General features: G+C 38.1%; 2 protein-coding genes across 7 annotated transcripts in view; both read right to left on the bottom strand.

The window, feature by feature from the left end:
- HELLS (helicase, lymphoid specific) overlaps positions 1-1,759 on the bottom strand; it is a 39,580-nt gene extending 37,821 nt beyond the window's left edge. Inside the window, exons 1-2 of the mRNA XM_005907263.3 lie at positions 1,596-1,759; positions 1,007-1,128 (exon numbers count right to left, since the gene is read on the bottom strand). Of these exons, the coding sequence (XP_005907325.2) occupies positions 1,007-1,128; positions 1,596-1,626 (153 nt within the window). The 5' untranslated portion in view covers positions 1,627-1,759. The remainder of the gene's footprint in view (positions 1-1,006; positions 1,129-1,595) is intronic.
- A 5,261-nt stretch (positions 1,760-7,020) lies between these two features.
- The window catches only part of TBC1D12 (TBC1 domain family member 12), a 95,176-nt gene continuing 83,441 nt past the window's right edge, over positions 7,021-18,755 (bottom strand). For 4 of the 6 annotated variants that reach the window (XM_070363267.1, XM_070363269.1, XM_070363268.1 and 1 more), the window contains 7 exons: positions 18,613-18,693; positions 16,239-16,327; positions 15,287-15,358; positions 12,848-12,976; positions 12,478-12,587; positions 10,024-10,282; positions 7,037-9,140 (listed from right to left, as the gene is read on the bottom strand). In XM_070363267.1, coding sequence (XP_070219368.1) covers positions 9,072-9,140; positions 10,024-10,282; positions 12,478-12,587; positions 12,848-12,976; positions 15,287-15,358; positions 16,239-16,327; positions 18,613-18,693 — 809 coding nt within the window. In that variant the 3' untranslated portion in view covers positions 7,037-9,071. Of the gene's footprint in view, positions 9,141-10,023; positions 10,283-12,477; positions 12,588-12,847; positions 12,977-15,286; positions 15,359-16,238; positions 16,328-18,612; positions 18,694-18,755 lie in introns of all 6 variants that reach the window. The other 2 variants (XM_070363265.1, XM_070363266.1) reach the window with 2 other exon arrangements.

The following is an 18,755-nucleotide window of genomic DNA, read 5'->3' on the forward strand; positions in this document are numbered from 1 at the left end:
GTTTCCTCATCTGTAACACAGAATGAAAACAGAACCTACCTTATAGAATATTTTAATAAAATAATTTATACTAATAATTAAACTATTAGGTTTAATAGTAATAATGAGTTAATAGTAGTATCTACATGATAGAATAGTTGAGAATTCAATGCGTCAAATACATGTACAGCATTTAGAACAGTGACTGACAGTAAATGATCATGAGGTGTTAACAAGGCTAACAAAAGAATCATTACTGATATAAAATAGGAGGGAACCAACTAATGTATTACTTGCCTTTGGAGTACACTACTCCCCAATTTAAGTAGTTTTATAATTACAGGATGTTAATTCAGTATTAACGTCCTTAGTGAGGTATGTTAAAAAAAACTCTGGAAGCAGTCAAATTTGAGTTCACTAGCGTGTGACACGACCCCCAGTTGCCTCAGTCTCATCATATTTAACTGGAGATATCAAAAGTATTGATATAATCGTAATACTGGGAGGGCTAAATAAATTATTACAAGAAATCACTCAGTAGGGAGCACATTAAGAGCTGGCAGGTAAGCAACGGGGTGGGACAGTATTGGAGTTAAATATATTTAAAAACTGAAGCTTTTCAAGAGGTTAAAAACTGCTTTTAGTAGTCTTCAAAATAAGAAAAGCTCAAGGGCAATGTCAATGAAAATGTACAATGGAAAAGAAAGCAGAAGCAAGTTGATTACTTAGGTGGAAAAAGAACACTGAAAAAATTCATTACCGACTTTGGAAGAATTATTATTATGGCTGAACAAGTAATTTGAAATGCTAACTTAAGAGAGATGAGGACACTTTCCAGACCAAGACTATAACTGATAGAAGCATGATTCCAAGCTCGTGCAAAGCTTTCCCAAAAGTAGCATCGATAAAAGCAGCACGTTTAAAAGTTGATTAAAAAAAAAGACTAGTAAACTGAAGCACACAAACCACACCCCCGAGGACGCATCAGGTTACTACTTAACGACGATGAACTTGATGCCTAAATTACCTTTTCTAGCATCTTCCGCTCTCTCTCTAGCCCAGCAGCCTCAAGCTGTTCTTCCTCCTCTAGCATGGCTGGGGTAATCACGGCAGTCTCCGGCTGTTCAACCACATCTGGAGATAGGGGCCCTGGAAGGGGAGGCGGGGGGTGGGGAGGGGGGTGGGGGGACAGGGCTTTTAAATTGCAGCTTTAAAAAAGGACAAATTACTCCACGTCCTTATTAAACAACCCTTGTCGCCTTCCCAGATGCATTTGACGCAAAAGTTGAAGACCCAGGGGGGACGCCAGCATTACCTCTCAGAGACCTCCTAGGTCTTCACTATGTCAACTAGTAGTAGCCGGGACCCCAGTTTACAACTGGGTATGTGCAGGAAAACGCAGGTCTCCTGTGTAAAATCTCCTGCACTATGCAAACACACGCAATTTCAGGTGTCCCCTACCCACTCTCCACAGAAAGGGGAAACCTCATTTCCTCCTCAAGCTCTGCCCGGGGTCAGCTCTCCCCGCAAAAGTTCGGCTGCAGTCTCCATGCCGCTCCCCCACCCCCGCCCCGGACGCCGCAGCCCGCGTTGGGAGGCAAGTTCTCCTCACTCACCGCCGCTGTTCGCGGGGCGTTGCGCCGGCATGGCTGGACACACACTCCGGAACCGGGTGCCCTCCTCACAGTGCCTGCAATGCCGCACGCTAAATCCTCACTCGCCGCTCCCCCGTCCTAGTCTCCCGGCCAAGCGCCCAGCCAGAGAAAAACGCGCGCTTCTCCTTCGCGGGAAAACGCCGTCATCTCGCGATGCTTCGTGTTCCCCACCCCGCCCCCGAGTCCCAGAGGCGCGAGATTCGGCGGAGTTTGGTTTTCGTCAGAATCAACTTGGGCGACGGTAAGCGTTTTATGGGGACCTCGGGCTTGAGGTAGATGGATTCTGCTGCAGAAGTTAGCCTTTAGCTCTGTGATGCTGGGCGAGTTTGTCTAGCGAACGGCCCTGTTTCCTTACGTAACTGATGATAATGCCTCACTATGCAGGCTTAAGCAACACTGAACAGTTTGAAAGGCCCCTTCACACACTGGCTGATGTGATTTAAACCCCGCCCGCGGATGATCCTTTAGGTAGAAAGAGGTACCGAGTATCCAGGTGAAGATGTGAGAAATACATATTGCCAACTTTGGCCACCATCCGCAGTTAACATTTTGAATGAAAATTCCCCGAAGTGACCCAGAAGAGGGCTCTTTTGTGGCTGGAATAGGAGAGATAGTATGATGGTAGAGTTCTTTTTAGAACGTTGTTTCAGGATAAGGGGGATAATGCAGTGATAAACCTAGCGGAGTGGCCAGTAGAAAAGACATAAGGTTCAGGAATTCAGTAGAGGTTCAGTAATTAGAGAAAGTGCCTGAAGGGAGGAGCTGGGCTCTTCTGGCCCCTGGTTTTTACTTCAGTCTTCAGTCCCACACTTTCTTGCCTGCAGTCCCTTTTAACAAGTTCTTGTGCCACCCCCACCCCAGCCTCAGAATTTACGGTATACCTGCCATGTAACCATCTGTTTCCTCCATTTCTGACTCCCATGCTATGCTGCTGCTGCTGCGCCGCTTCAGTCGTGTCCGACTCTGTGCGACCCCATAGACGGCAGACCCCCAACTCCTTTACTGATTGTAATTGTACAAAACTTAAGGGTCTACAATGCACTATAACCATCTTCAGCAACCTTTGTTAACACTGAGATTAGCAGAGAAGATTGTTTTTATTCCTACATTATAGGTGGGAAAACATGCTGCCAGAGGATAAATTAACTTAGCAACAAGCTTACAGTCATTTTGTGATAAAATAGTAGCCAAACCCAGGTCTTTTGAAAGCCAATTCAGATTGCATTAAGATAAATAATAACCTCCATTAATAATTACTCTTAAATCCTACCTTTTCTAATCAAGGACAGTAGCTATCAGTCAGTCTCACATTACTAAGATTTTCAACCTAAAATCAATTCCAAAATTTCTTTTCCTAATTTTTCAAACACTACTTTTTACAGGGTTTTCCCCTAATGTGCTGAGTCTTTTCTTGTTCTCTCTTTAGAACTCAATTGTGGCCAACCTACCCAAAACTTTACTTCATCTGTTGCTCTTCCCTACTTTGTTCCTTGTAGTCTGCTCTGCAAGCTTCAGTGATCAGCTCAAGGCCAATAACTTCCCTTCTAATTCCCCAGAGATCAAATGGGGACGATTTATCCAAACACAAATAGGATGGAATTCAAACAATTTCATCTGATTTTCAAAAGACAGAAATTTCATCTAGTATCTGGTCCCACACCTGACACTGTTTGCACTGGTATATCTCCTGACACATTTGTCACTGTGCTGCGAACTTCCAGATGTACAAGCTGGGATTAGAAAAGGTAGAGGAACCAGAGATCAAATTGCCAACATTCAGTGGATCATAGAGAAAGCAAGGGGATTCCAAAAAAACTTATGCTTCATTGACTATGCTAAAGCCTTTGACTGTGTGGATCACAAAAAACTGTGGAAAATTCTTAAAGAGATGGAAATACCAGACCACCTTACCTGTCTCCTAAGAAACTTATATGCAGGTCAAGAAGCAACAGTTGGAACCTTACATGGAACAATGAACTGATTCAAAATTGGGAAAGGAGTACAACAAGGCTGTATACTGGCACACTGCTTATTTAACTTCTATGCAGAGTATATCATGCGAAATGCCCAGCTGGATGAATCACAAGCTGGAATCAAGATTGTCGGGAGAAATATCAACAACCTCAGGTGGTACCACTCTAATGGCAGAAAGTGAAGAGAAACCGAAGAGCCTCTTGATGAGAGTGAAAGAGGAGAGTGAAAAATTGGGCTTAAAACTCAGCATTCAAAAAACTAAGATCATAGCATTCAGTCCCATCATTTCATAGGAAATAGATGGGGAAAAAGTGGAAGCAGCAACAGATTTTTTTGGGCTCCAGAATCACTGCAGGCAGTGACTGCAGCCATGAAATTGTGTGGGTTTTCTATTTTATATATAGAAGGCAATGGCACCCCACTCCAATACTCTTGCCTGGAAAATCCCATGGGTGGAGGAGCCTGGTGGGCTGCAGTCCAAGGAGTCGCTAAGAGTCGGACACTACTGAGCGACTTCACTTTCACTTTTCACTTTCACGCACTGGAGAAGGAAATGGCAACCCACTCCAGTGTTCTTGCCTGGAGAATCCCAGGGATGGGGCAGCCTAGTGTGCTGCGTCTATGGGGTCGCATAGAGTCGGACACAACTGAAGCGACTTAGCAGCAGCAGCAGTGTTTATCTGTTAAACTCTTCTTCCCCCTTTGGTAACCTTAAGTTTGCTTTCTATGTCTGATTCTATTTTTTTTGTAAGTTCATTTGCATCATTTTTTAGATTCCACATACAAGTGGTATCATGTATTTGTCTTCTGACCTACTTCACTTAGTATGATAATCTCTAGGTCCATCCATCTTGGTGCTGTCAACAACAAATTGGCACTTTCCATGGGTGCTTGCCATCTACCTCTACAAAGGATAAAATCATGTGCTGCTGTAGCTGCTGACTTTCAACACCCATTGAAGGAGCTCAGAGTGGAGAACAGAAATGCACTCTGTACTCAGGGAAAAATTGGTAGGACAGGTCTTCAGATACATATTCTAAGAGCTGAGTTTACGAGCCCAGTTCTCCTTGTATCTAGAAAAACATTAAAATCCTTCATGGTGATGACTGTTCCTTTTGACTAGGAAAGGCTTCATGAGATTGTAGAAACCTTCTAGAAAAATATGTGCTTGATTGCATATATTCTTTTCACCAAAAACCATATGTATACTGACCTTTCTCCCCTGCCTCTTTGAAGCAGTTTCTCAGAACTATCTGCTAAGGTGCTGTCTCGCAGGCTGCAGTCCTCATTTTGCCCCAAATAGAACTTAACTCACAGTTCTCAAGTGGTGCATTTTTTAAGTCAACACTGCTAATGGCATTCATTCTTTTTCATAGCTGATGTGTTTGTGTGTATGCATGCACGCATAACACATTCTCTATCCATTCATCTGTCGACGGACACTTAGATTGCTTCCATGTCTTGCCTAGTGTAAACAGTGTTGCTATGAACACTGGGGTGCATATATCTTTTCAAATTTGAGTTTTCATCATTTCAGAATATATGCCCAGGAGTAGGGTTGCTGGATCACATGGTATCTTTATTCCTAGTTTTTCAAGGGCTTTCTCTACTGTTCTCTGTAATGGCTATACCAGTTTACATTCTCACCAACAGTGTAAGAGGGTACCCTTTACCCATATCCTCTCCAGATTTATTATTTGTAGACTTTTTGATAATGGCCATTCATACCTCATTGCAGTTTTGATTTGTATTTCTAGCAAACAGTTTTTTTTAAAGGGCAAGGTTTTCTTCTCTCTCTGAAGGGGCTAATTTCCCTGAAATTAAAAAAATAAAGTTTTTAATCATTTAAAAACATGATATAATTTTCATCTTTGCATGTTGTGATAGCTTCCCTGATAGCTCAGTTGGTAAAGAATCCACCTGTAACGCAGGAGACCCCGGTTCGTTTCCTCGGTTGGGAAGATCCACAGGAGAACGGATAGGCTGCCCCCTCCTGTATTCTTGGGCATCCCTGGTGGCTCAGCTGGTAAAGAATCTGCCTGCAATGCGAGAGACCTGGGTTCGATCCCTGGGTTGGGGACATCCCCTGGAGAAGGGAAAGGTACCCACTCCAGTATTCTGGCCTGGAGAATTCCATGGACTCTATAGTCCATGGGGTCACAAAGAGTGGTACATGACTGGGTGACTTTCACATGTTGTCAAACAGTGAAGTCCAAATAAATGGTTTTAGCACTGTGCGTGCATGCATGTTCAGTTGGTTGTGTCCGACTTTGCTACCCTATGCACTGCAGCCTGCCAGGCTTCTCCAAGCAGGAATATTCAAGTGGGTTGCCATGCCCTCCTCCAGGGAATCTTCCTGACCCAGGGATCAAACCCATGTCTCCTGCGGCCCCTGCACTGCAGGTGAATTCTTTATAGCTGAGCCACCAGCACTGTAGGAAAGCAAAATTTGTCACCCCAAAATGTGTCTTTTTGGTGTGAAGGTTAAATTAGGCTAATTATTTTTAAGAAACAGAAGACTCAGTAAGTTTTTCTTGTTACTGCCCCCTTATCTGCCAAAAAAGAATTTTGATAGAGGGTCTATTCTGTAATAGAACTAAGAATATAGACTAGGTGAGGTGGGGAAAACTCTGCAGGGCCAAGAGAGATCAGAGTCCACTCACTGTTCTGCAAGGCCCAGCAAACATCTGTTTACCAAACATTTGCTTTTCATCTCCATGTCAATTGCTTCCCCTTTGAAGTCTCAAACCATACTCCTAACATCTTTGGTTTTCAGCTTTAGATAGTACTTAAGGTGAGGGTTTCAGTCATCTTGGTGAGTTAGTTTCCTGGGTGGTGTCAGAGGGGAAGAAATTTTCCTCAATCCTTAGTTGTTCAATAGAAAGCAAGAATATATATATAATTGAATTGAATCATATTGTTGTACACCAGAAACTAACACAACACTGTATATCAACTATACCTCAATTAAAGTATGCATATATACATATATATATATACACACACACACACACTCTGCTTATATATATGTGTGTGTGTGTGTGTGTGTGTGTGTGTGTGTATACTCAAATAACATTATATGAAGGTCATCACTGCAAAAGAAATCAGCAAAAACTATGTGTTCTGATTTTAGAAAGCTATGCTAGTTACTGGAGTCTTCCAGTAGCATTTAAACAATACAATGCAGACCAGGGCTAAAAGGACAATGAGAGAAATATTGATTAGACAGACAAAACATCATATTCAATTTCACATTATCTTGAGGTTTTTAGGAAAGTTATTTTTTTAGTTTTATTTTTAATTGGAAGATGATTACTTTACAATATTGTGATGGGTTCTGCCATCATCAACATAAATCAGCCACAGGTATACATATGTCCCCTCCCTTTTAAACCTCCCTTCCACGTCTCTCCCAGGCAAGTTATTTTTTAATTGAAAATATACTTTACCTAAAAAACTGCCATACACTGACCATGTGAATAACGAGTAACTCTATAATGCCTGTATAAGAGGTTTAAGGAAGATACAACTTTCTCACTACCAGTACTGGCAATCTCAAAAGCCAAAAGGCCCAATCATCCTCAGGAAGAGAAATCTGGAAGAAGAGTTTATTCCCTTTTTATCTCCACATGTAGTTAAATATCCCCCAAATAATGAAGACTCATTTCAAGTAATTACTCTGCTTATAAGTTTTATTTACACAGTAGTTGTTAATAGTGGATTTTAGTAAATTCCTTGTATTTACATTTTATATACACATTTATACTTGAAAGGTAAAGAAACTGTACAATAATAAAAATGAGAAAAAGAAATACAGTAACATAGGCCCAACTTAGGAAACAAATACACAAAAGTAAGATTAAATTTTGGCAGGTAGTACAACCTCAATGAGATTACTGCCAGGGGTTTCGTTCCCTCTATCAGGGCCACCAATACCAAGGAAGTAGTTACCAGAGTTAATATGTCATTCTAAAACCTATTAAGACCCTGAGTACTCCCTCAATATTTTATTACACTACTAGTTTCCACTAAGAAAGCTCCTATGACAGGAGTTAACTTCTGAGGGCTCCATTAGTGGTCCCTAGGCTAGAATGACCCATGGGGTAAAAATACATGGGTACCATCTGGTCCCATATTCCTAAAGAGGCAGTCACTACACTAACAAAGTTCTCAGACTTGTTAGTTTGAAGACTATATACCACTAACAGAAATAGTGTGCTTAAGTGTTGTTTCAAACCAAAGTGCAACATAAAAGCACACTAAGTGTATTAACCAAATACCATGTTATATAGATATCAATAATAATAAAGTGATTTACTTTAAGCTCAAGAATCAAACATCATAATAAATTTAATGTCAGGTTACCAATAATTAATCATTCCTTTATCCACTATATCATCAAAATTAAACTCATTAGAAAAAAATTAAATTTTTCTTTTACTCTCATTTCCATTGATTAGAAAATTATACACAGGGTTTTACAAGTCACGGACTTGGCTACATGTTGTTTCAAAATTCAAACTGGAATTAACAAATTTTGTTTCTACAGACAGCGAAAAAATTTTAACTAACAAACTTAAAGTCTTGCCAAGTAGCATGCTATTTAAGAACTCTCAGAATTCATTATTTTTTACTCTTACCAGTGAAAAACCTCATTTATATTTATGGACTTACTCCCTCCAAAAAGTCTTCAGTCCATTAAAGTGCAAAGAAATTTTCTTCTACCAGTTAGCTTTCTTAAATTACTAGATGAACAATTTCTTAGACTAGAAACAGAAAAGCTAAATTCCTCTGAGTGACAGAAATTCCTTGAAAAAAAGAAACAATTTCCTTTCAAAAACAGACAGACATGATACTGTGGAAAACACTTACATAAGTGCTAAACAATCTCCTACCAATATTTCCAGTTCCCAAATAACCCAAATTTGCCCCAACGTGGGAATGAATATAAACAACATCAGTGACATAAACACTTTACAATCAAAGATGCTTATTATTGGTCTATAATATCTTCAAATGTTTGGAACTGGAGATAATATCTGTACTAAGGCGTTTATTTCAAATAGTATTTTAGAAGTTAAAGTAGTATTTAAATAGCCTGTTCTGACCTCCAAAGTGCCTTTATGCTAATAGTTAAAGAAAAGATGTAAAAATTTTGAACTATATCCAAAGCTATTAAAAAATGTATTGCATTAAACTATTCACTCCATATTACAGAGTATGAACTAGCCATTTAAATTTTCTCCTTTGTAAAATGGCTCTCCCTATAAAATACTTTTTAAATTAATACTGTCAATGGGTTACTCATTTACTTCAGCCCCATGGGATTCAAAATCAGTAGTTTTCCATGTCTTGATTCTTTTAGCTTTCTTCAGCATTTTCTACCATGCTTTTTACATAGGAAACGAAAACTTTTATCAAACAACATTTGTTATATTGCAATTATTTTGTTAATTTTGAAGGTTAGCTTTTCAGAGCTGGACTATTATTCTTGTCTCCTTCTTTAATATCCTTCATCACAGATGAAAAGACCTGGAAATTATATAAAGTAAACATTAATGCTAAAAACAACAACCATGCAGATTAAAGAGATTTTAAAATCTATAGTTTATTAACATGAAAAAGCTTTAGCATACATAACTTTGCTCTCTGAAAGAGTGTCATTCTCAAATCCTCTTGTTTGTTTCAACCCAATTTTATGATAGACAGTTAGATTCCAGTTTTCATCACTTGCCAATATTATAAAATTACTATTAGGTAACAAAACATTTCCTGGACCAATATTCATTTTTTTTTTTTTTTTTGCATTTTCCCAATATTTATTTTTTTAATTAATTTATTTATTTTAATTGGAGGCTAATTACTTTATAATATAGTGGTTTTTGCCTTACATTGACTGGACCAATATTCTTATATTTTCATTTTCATAAGCAATAAAACTGTGAACTTATGCCTACTGTCCATCATTCATGAAGCAAGTGTTTAACACTATTTTTTATGTCATATAACTTTAGACTGTCAATATATTTGCTTCCCTAACAAGATTAAGCATCTAAAAAGTCAGAATCATACATTACATTCTTTTTATTGCAAACCCTTAGTACACATTCAGGTATTTAATACAATTGTTGTCTATTTGAACTACCAAGGTGCTTATATAATTACCCTGGCAAATACATGGCTATTGTAGGCTGCACTTCACTAAACTCAAAATATTACTGGACTTACATAAAAAATAAAGCCATAGGTCTGGAGAGGTGAAAGAGAAGCAATATTTTTTTCAAAGTCAAAAATTATTTTTAAAGCTTTTTTTTAAACTTAAGCACTAACATTTGACAAATAGTTAACTTTTTTTTTTTTTAATTAAAAACAAACTTTTAGTACATCTGTTAGAAGTAGGAAAATGTCACTCTACCTGAGTCCATTTTTTGGTACTATTCTGCATCTGAATGGCTGCAATACAGCTGAACAGTTTTTCTGATGTGATATCTTCCGGCAATTTAGTTAGAAACTGTGCTATGTGAATAAAGTCCATCTGTAGAAGAATATCTTCATATAATCGGAGGATTCCTAATCCAGTCCTAAATAAAAATTCCTCCCCATCTCTGCAAAATACATCCCATACTCGACAGGCCAGATCAAGTGGTAGTGATTTGCTATAGAGTGTGAAGATCCTAAAATTAGGGGGGAAAAAGTCATTAAAATTTTTCATTCATTTATTCAGTCACTCATTAAGCATCTCTATATAAAAAGAAGTGCTTAAATTAGGGCTGAAAAGGCAAATAAGATATGGCTCCTTCCCTCAACTTGAGTAGTGGAAAATTAAGTAATAACAGAAGTATGTGAATTTACAATCTTATGCAGTGATACAGCCTAATACAAACTACAGTGGCAGAATAACCTCATGGTTAAGGGTATAGACACTGAAACCAGTGTACCTGAGTTTGAATCTTAGATTTGCAGTTTATTGATTATGTACCCTGAGTAAGATACTTAACCTTGCTGTGCCTCAGTCTGCTCATTAGTAAACAAAGATAATAAAATTACCTAAATGTAAAGTGTTTAGAATAGTGAATGGCACATAAGAAATGCTCAGTAAAAGTTACTTATTACCGTATGAGGTCAAGTACCTTATATTAGCCTAAATACAAAACCATAAAGCCTGACTTCTCTCCTTTTCTTCCTCTTCACAAATACCTACTGTTTTTCTGTTCACCAAACTTTACTTACTACTTCTTTGGGAGCATGTGTACCTTCCAATAGAATCACCAAAGGTTTTTCCCATCCTTTCTGATAATGTTTGATCATGTCTTTATTCAGTAGTACTTTGGAGTAGCACTGTGGTTGAGGAAGTAGGGGGCGAAAATGCTAGAGAACTTCTCTTGATGTTACCTTGGCAAAGAAGGTACACATTTTTTACACAAACTTTATCTGAGATACTGCTGATGAAACATGAGCAAGGCAACTAACTAAAGGCTCTTCCGCCAAAAAATGAAATAAATCCTCATTAGCACTGCCACTTACTTATTCCTCTTTTTTCTTGCACCATTGGTTCTGGGCTTTGTATGTTACAAGCTCAATGGAATGAAACAAAAATTCATGACTACTTCTTAAACTATAAACACATATTTAATTGCATAACAGAAAGCAGAGGAATTCCCTCACAGTCCAGTGGTTAGGAGTCTGGTTTCCACTGCAGAGGGCTTGGGTTCTATCCCTAGTCAGAGAATTAATATTCTAAAAGCTGTAAGGCCCGGCCAAAAAAAAAAAAAAACCTCCAGAAAACCTAAAGCATACTCTTGGTAGTACAGAGAATACTAACTCACTGTTCAAAATGTGAAAGGGTATTAGAAGTGCCGAAGCAGTTTCTAGTATACAGTACTCACTCAGTATTAATTTCATCCTGCTCCCTTTAACAGCTGTGATCCTGTTTTGGCTCATGTTCACAGTTCTTAAGATGGACAATTGAGCAGTTTTACCACCTTCTTTACAGATTTAGTATTTGATCTTGGTCCTTCAGGTCCCGTAATAGAAAACCCTTCTCCCCATGATCTTAGGTCCTACCCAAAGGAACTCTAATGTTCCTAATGGGAACAGGAGAATACGTTGAAAAATAACTTAGTCTTTTTTTTAAAGTCTAAGTAGAAGAAACCTCAAACAACCATAAAGATAGCTGATCAATGCCATTATCTATATTAAATCTTATCACTTATATGAAACCCACTGATTTTTAATGATTAGGATTTAAGATTTAAATATTTCATATGTACTCTTAACAATCTATCTTAAGATCGACTGCTCTATCTCTTGGGCAAAATTCACCCCCGTCTAAATAATCTACTGCTACTGTTCAGCAGAGTCCTACGCAAACCTTCCAAGTTAGAATACAAAAGCTAGAATTGTAAAGTTAAAAAAAGGCATTAGCACTTAAATAAGGCATCAATACTTGGTCAGAAAACTGGATAAGGCCTTGGAAAAAACAAAGCTCTCAGTAAAGAAAACCTATCATAACCATCATAAACCCTTGTATGTTAAGAATATTAAAGGAATAGCAAACTAATTCTTTCTCAGAGCTTAGTATGTACCTGGCATTGAGTGAGATAATCCATGTAAAACACTCTCAAAACAACTCAGGATTGAGATATTATTACTCCCATTTTATAGTTTGGAAAGTGAAATACAAAAAACAGGGATTCTGATTTCAAACCAGAGTTCACATTCTTAATCAAATGCCTCCCAACAAAGATGTGAGGGTTTCTTTATACATAAGAGAAGAGTTTTTCTTATATGTATGATCCTGTGCATCAGATTTACTTTAGGCAAAAAGTTTTACTCTGTTTCCTTTTAATTACTATATTCTATAACTTACCAGTCTATCAAGTATATGTCTGGTGTAAGACTATAAGATTTGAAATGAAGAAATAGTTTGGAGAGATTTTCTTCAAAAAATACTTCAAACGTTGCAAAATATTTCAACATCTAAAGATAGAAATTTCAACAAAATTATTTAAGAGTATACTCGAGAAATTGAGAAATTAAATCCTTACTCATAAGTTAATAGAAAATCTTGCTTAGCACCTCTTTCTGAGTGTTTTCATCAAGCATTCATAAAACTGTAATTCAATGAAAGGCTTATTTTAGATCACCTTGGTCTTCTAATTACTGTATTTTACTCTGGAAGGGCAATCAGACTATAGAAACTGACAAAGAAAAACACAATTCATTCTAAATGTTCATACCATGCTGTGATCCACACGAAAAAAGGCTAACTGGCATGGCTTATTCAGGAGATTTGCAAATGCAATGAAGGCATCTGCTTCTTCCAAGTTGAGAATGAGAACTGCTGCTATGAAGGACATCCCTTGGACCTTCAAAGGGAAGAGAAATTAATGCAGGAGACGCAAGACACACAGGTTCAATCTCTGAATCAGGAAGATCCCCTGGAGTAGGAAATGGCAACTCACTCCAGAATGCCTGCCTGAAAAATTCCAGGGACAGAGGAGCCTGGCGGGCTACCGACCATGGGGTCACAAAGAGTCAGACACGACTGAGCAACTGAGCACATACAGTTTTAAAATAAAAGTTTTATTTTAAAATATCAATATTTAATAAGTGCTAAAAATTAAATCCTTTATGATGAAACTTATAATGAAAAAATTTAAATGAATGTCAACTTAAAAAAATATGAAGGGGTTATGTAATGTTTTTATGATTCTATTATAGAACACATGACCAAAAGAGATTCTCTGTTTAAATTTTACTTTCTTCATAAGATCAGATCAGATCAGATCAGTCGCTCAGTCGTGTCCCACTCTTTGCGACCCCATGAATCACAGCACGCCAGGCCTCCTTGTCCATCACCAACTCCCGGAGTTCACTCAGACTCATGTCCATCGAGTCAGTGATGCCATCCAGCCATCTCATCCTCTGTCGCCCCCTTCTCCTCTTGCCCCAATCCCTCCCAGCATCAGAGTCCTTTCCAAGAGTCAACTCTTCACATGAGGTGGCCAAAGTACTGGAGTTTCAGCTTTAGCATCATTCCTTCCAAAGAAATCCCAGGGCCAATCTCCTTCAGAATGGACTGGCTGGATCTCCTTGCAGTCCAAGGGACTCTCAAGAGCCTTCTCCAACACCACAGTTCAAAAGCAGCAGTTCTTCGGCGCTCAGCCTTCTTCACAGTCCAACTCTCACATCTGTACATGACCACAGGAAAAACCATAGCCTTGACTAGACGGACCTTTGTTGGCAAAGTAATGTCTCTGCTTTTGAATATGCTATCTAGGTTGGTCATAACTTTCCTTCCAAGGAGTAAGCGTCTTTTAATTTCATGGCTGCAATCACCATCTGCAGTGATTTTGGAGCCCAGAAAAATAAAGTCGGACACTGTTTCCACTGTTTCCCCATCTATTTCCCATGAAGTGATGGGACCGGATGCCATGATCTTCGTTTTCTGAATGTTGAGCTTTAAGCCAACTTTTTCACTCTCCACTTTCACCTTCATCGAGGCTTTTTAGTTCCTCTTCACTTTCTGCCATAAGGGTGGTGTCATCTGCATATCTGAGGTTTCTTCGTAAGGACAGCTTTAATACTACAACCTACCCCATGCCCAAACTTTACTTTCTCCCCAAGCCATGTCATGCTTTTTCTATAATATTTATCACCTTTTAATATAACATGTGATTTACTTATTTGTTGTTGTTTATTGTCTGTCTCCATCTAAATTATAAGAGACAAAAAGGAATCTTTCTTTTGTTCACAGAGCTGAATAAAATACCTAGAACAAAGCCTGGCATATAGCCATAAGCACACAGTACATATTTGTTGAGTGAATGGATGAATAAACAAATGTACAAATGAACATGCAACAAAATAGGGTAAGTTGTATCAGACAGCCATCCTATTGTGAAATCTCTAAAATGTTTCTATTTTAAGACAAAGGCAAGAAAATGAAGGTTTTATGATTTCCAGTAAAACATGACAAGTTGAACACACATTTTTCTTTGTCCTCTTCCCTTCCAAATCCAACTAAGATAACAGTAAATAAAATAAGTATTAACCTAGAAGAACAAAAAAGAAAATGGAAAATAATATAGACAGTAGATAAAAGATGTCAATAGCACTTTGGAAATTTTAACTATACAGGGAATATTGAGACTAAAATATGTGCCGAGGAGAAAGCCAGTCAGCGGCAAGCCAATTCAGCCACAAATTCTGGAAGGCTCAAGAACTAAAGTTATCAGGCACCTCTAAAATTGAGAGGAAGGACTAAAACTTGGATTGGTTAAAAATGTGTAAAAGGAGCAAATCCTCTCCTCTACTCTGTATGTACAGGTACCTACCTACCTTTCCTCAACCCAGATGAACATAAGAGGTTTACCTCTAAAGAGACAGTCAGGAAAAGGAGAGTTAGGGAAAAGGGGAGAAGGCAACACAGGATGGATAATAAATAAAAGTTTACAAATTGAATGGTCAAATCCCCAGCTGCTCTCCAAGAAAGCAGGCAATCAGTTTCACAAGCCTCTGGCAGGAAAGGGAAAATTCCTCTCAGAGTAAGCTGACAGGACCAAGGAAAAAACCATACAGATACAGACATGTGAGAGCTAATACAACATAAGCTACTATGAGATAAGACAGAGAGACTGTTTATATTCAAAAGACAGATTGAAACAAATACTTACATAACCAACATCCGGTCGGTAACATGTATATGCCCCTAATATGCTATGTAAGACATCATGATATGGGCCACCCTTAGAGAAGAGAAAAATGAAATGTCAAACTATACAAATAATTGTTTCTAAGTTAATTCTCAAAAAACATGTTAATTAACTTTATATTTCCTAAATGACTAGTTTTAGTCAGTATACTTAATCACTCTGCAAAGATATGTTCTAAAGTATGGGTAAAAAATATTTAATTGTGGAAAACCAAAATAGTCAAATATACTTACTTGATGGATGGATACAAACTATAGAGTTGTATGCAATTTTAAAGACATCTAAAGTTAGCACAATAAATTTATAATGAACACAGATTCTTTCATTTGATATAATACAATTTCAGCAAAAGAAAACCATGAAGACGCAAAATTAAGTTTATTAATAATTACAAATTTTAATCTTAATGGTAAAATGTTCAATCTCACTTTGTCAACATAGAGAAGAATTCCATGAATAAAGACTTGTCATATATACATATAAAATGTAATCGTTACTCTCCTCATAAAATGTAAGCAATTTCATAATAATCTCTGCACAAAAAACAAACCTTCCTATTTCAATAATTCTGAAAAAAAAATTAAGTTTTGGAGCAAACTTCCTTATAGTTTACCAATTTACTAGGCAAAAATGTTAAAATTCAGATATTTTACAGAATAGAAACTAGACAAATTCACTTCAGGGAAAACTCATCAAGTACCTTTGTGTGCTATTCTAACTGCAATGCATTCAGTCAGTGGAATAAAATAACAGAAATGCCTTTACTATTTTCCTACTAGTTTTGCCTTTTTTATATAAAGGCATCCAATTTTTATAGTTATGCTTTTAAAAAATAATAGCTATGCATCTAGAGAATTTGTTCCTTTGGATTAAAAAAAAAATAGTTGCTACAAGTTAGTTGAGATACCCTTACCTTCTGAAAGATGTAGAGAGATGGAAATGTACGGGATATGTCCAACTTAATTAATTCTAGACTGGCCTCTCGATCAGCAACAGATACACCTGCATTTGCCAGGTAGATAAAACTGAAATGATTACTCATTATACCAAGATCAGTCTTGTAAACACAGAATGATCACACACAGCATGTATGTTACTTAAGGAAAGTTAAAAGCTGAATAATCAATAACTTTAAAGAAACACCACAGCTTTTCCTGGAACTTATAGCCTTAAACCTGTATGCAGGTCAGGAAGCAACAGTTAGAACTGGACATGGAACAACAGACTGGTTCCAAATAGGTAAAGGAGTACGTCAAGGCTGTATATTGTCACCCTACTTATTTAATATGCAGAGTACATCATGAGAAACACTGGGTTGGAAGAAACACAAGCTGGAATCAAGATTGCCGGGAGAAATATCAATAACCTCAGATATGCAGATGACACCACCCTTATGGCAGAAAGTGAAGAGGAACTAAAAAGCCTCTTGATGAAAGTGAAAGAGGAGAGTGAAAAAGGTGGCTAAAAGCTCAACATTCAGAAAACGAAGATCATGGCATCCAGTCCCATCACTACATGGGAAATAGATGGGGAAACAGTGGCTGACTTTATTTTTCTGGGCTCCAAAATCACTACAGATGGTGACTGCAGCCATGAAATTAAAAGACGCTTACTCCTTGGAAGGAAAGTTATGACCGACCTAGACAGCATATTAAAAAGCACAGACATAACTTTGTCAACAAAGGTCCGTCTAGTCAAGGCTATGGTTTTTCCTGTGGTCATGTATGGATGTGCGAGTTGGACTGTGAAGAAAGCTGAGCACCGAAGAATCGATGCTGTTGAACTGTGGTGTTGGAGAAGACTCTTGAGAGTCCCTTGGACTGCAAGGAGATCCAACCAGTCCATCCTAAAGGAGATCAGTCCTGGGTGTTCATTGGAAGGACTGATGTTCAAGCTGAAACTCCAATACTTTGGCTACCTGATGTGAAGAGCTGACTCATTTGAAAAGACCCTGATGCTGGTAAAGATTGAAGGCAGGAGAAGGGGATGAGAGAGGATGAGATGGTTGGATGGCATCACCGACTCAATGGACAAGGATTTGGGTGGACTCTGGGAAAGGTGATGGACAGAGAGGCCTGGTGTGCTGCGGTTCATGGGGTCACAAAGAGTCGGACACGACTGAGCGACTGAACTGAACTGAATATGAAGAAAGAATCTATACATTTATCACAAAGTTTTATGGTAAAAGATTTCTGTTTCTAGGTTTTATAAAAGGGAGGGGAAAGACTACTACTCCTGCAATAACTACTAGGAAAAAACAGATTTCAAATACCATATGTTTTAAAAAGGCATAAGAGGAAATTCCCTGGTGATCCAGTGGTTAGGATTCTGCACTCTCATTGCTGAGGACCTGGGTTCTGTCCCTGGTCAAGGAACTAAAATCCCACAAGCCATGTGGTGTGGCCAGAAAAGAAAGGGAAAAAAAAAAAGGCATAAGAGAATTGTGAGCACCGAGAGTTGTAAAGGTTTTAAATCTCAGAAAGAGAAGAGTCTTGCCTTGCCTTTCCCAGGTAAGTGGATACCAGTGGCTACTTTTATTCCTAGGGGCATCTGCCAAGTGTGGGAACGGGCTCAGGACTGAGCCTGCCAGAGATGAAGGTACTCTGCTTGAGGAAAGAATGCAGAAGAGCTTTTCATGGCCCAGTAAGACTGATTTGGAGAAGCCTGAATGTATATCTGGTTTTCCTCTGTGGGACTTTTGCAGGGTTCCAGTGTAGTGCAGAAGGCCAGGCTGGAAAGACATAATGAAATCATCCATAGGCACATGGCCCTTGGGAGAATGTCTGATTAAAGCAGGGAGCCTGCGGTTCTTTCCTTCAGCAAATTTGAAACCCAGGATGAACTAAGTCTATCTAAAGCTGCAATCCTGCCAAACCTAGCTCAGTTAGTGACTAAATTGAAATGATAATCCAACAGCATAAGAGAGAAGAGCATGCTTCCTCTTCAGGGGAGGTCACAAGCGAGCTGTAAACATCATCAATCTTTTAAGTAAGAGGTGGCCTAAAAATACTGCACCCCATTACTTTTACTGTTGTGATTAAAAACTGGACTCTGGAGTCCAACAACCTGGGTTTACATCACAGCTTAACTGTTCCCAAGTTAACTATTCTGAGCCTCAGTTTCCTCTTATATCATTCAGTATAATAACATCTATTTAAAGGGTTATTAACATTAAAGGAGATAATGTATGTAAAGAATTATTGCAGTTCCTGGCATATTGTAAAAACTCACACTCATCTCAGCACCTGGATTTTGAGAAATTTCTATTAACAACAAAAATAGCCCACCTTCTACATCATTCTCTGAACTTGTTTCACTGAAACTTTTCCACCGTTCCTTTGCTCTTGAGAGGAAGATTTCATAAAGTTCTGGGGAAAAACAAGAATAAAAATTCATAAATAATAAGAAAGAAATTTATCCACATATATCT

Source organism: Bos mutus, chromosome 26, assembly GCF_027580195.1.
Source record: "Bos mutus isolate GX-2022 chromosome 26, NWIPB_WYAK_1.1, whole genome shotgun sequence".
Lineage (NCBI taxonomy): Eukaryota > Metazoa > Chordata > Mammalia > Artiodactyla > Bovidae > Bos > Bos mutus.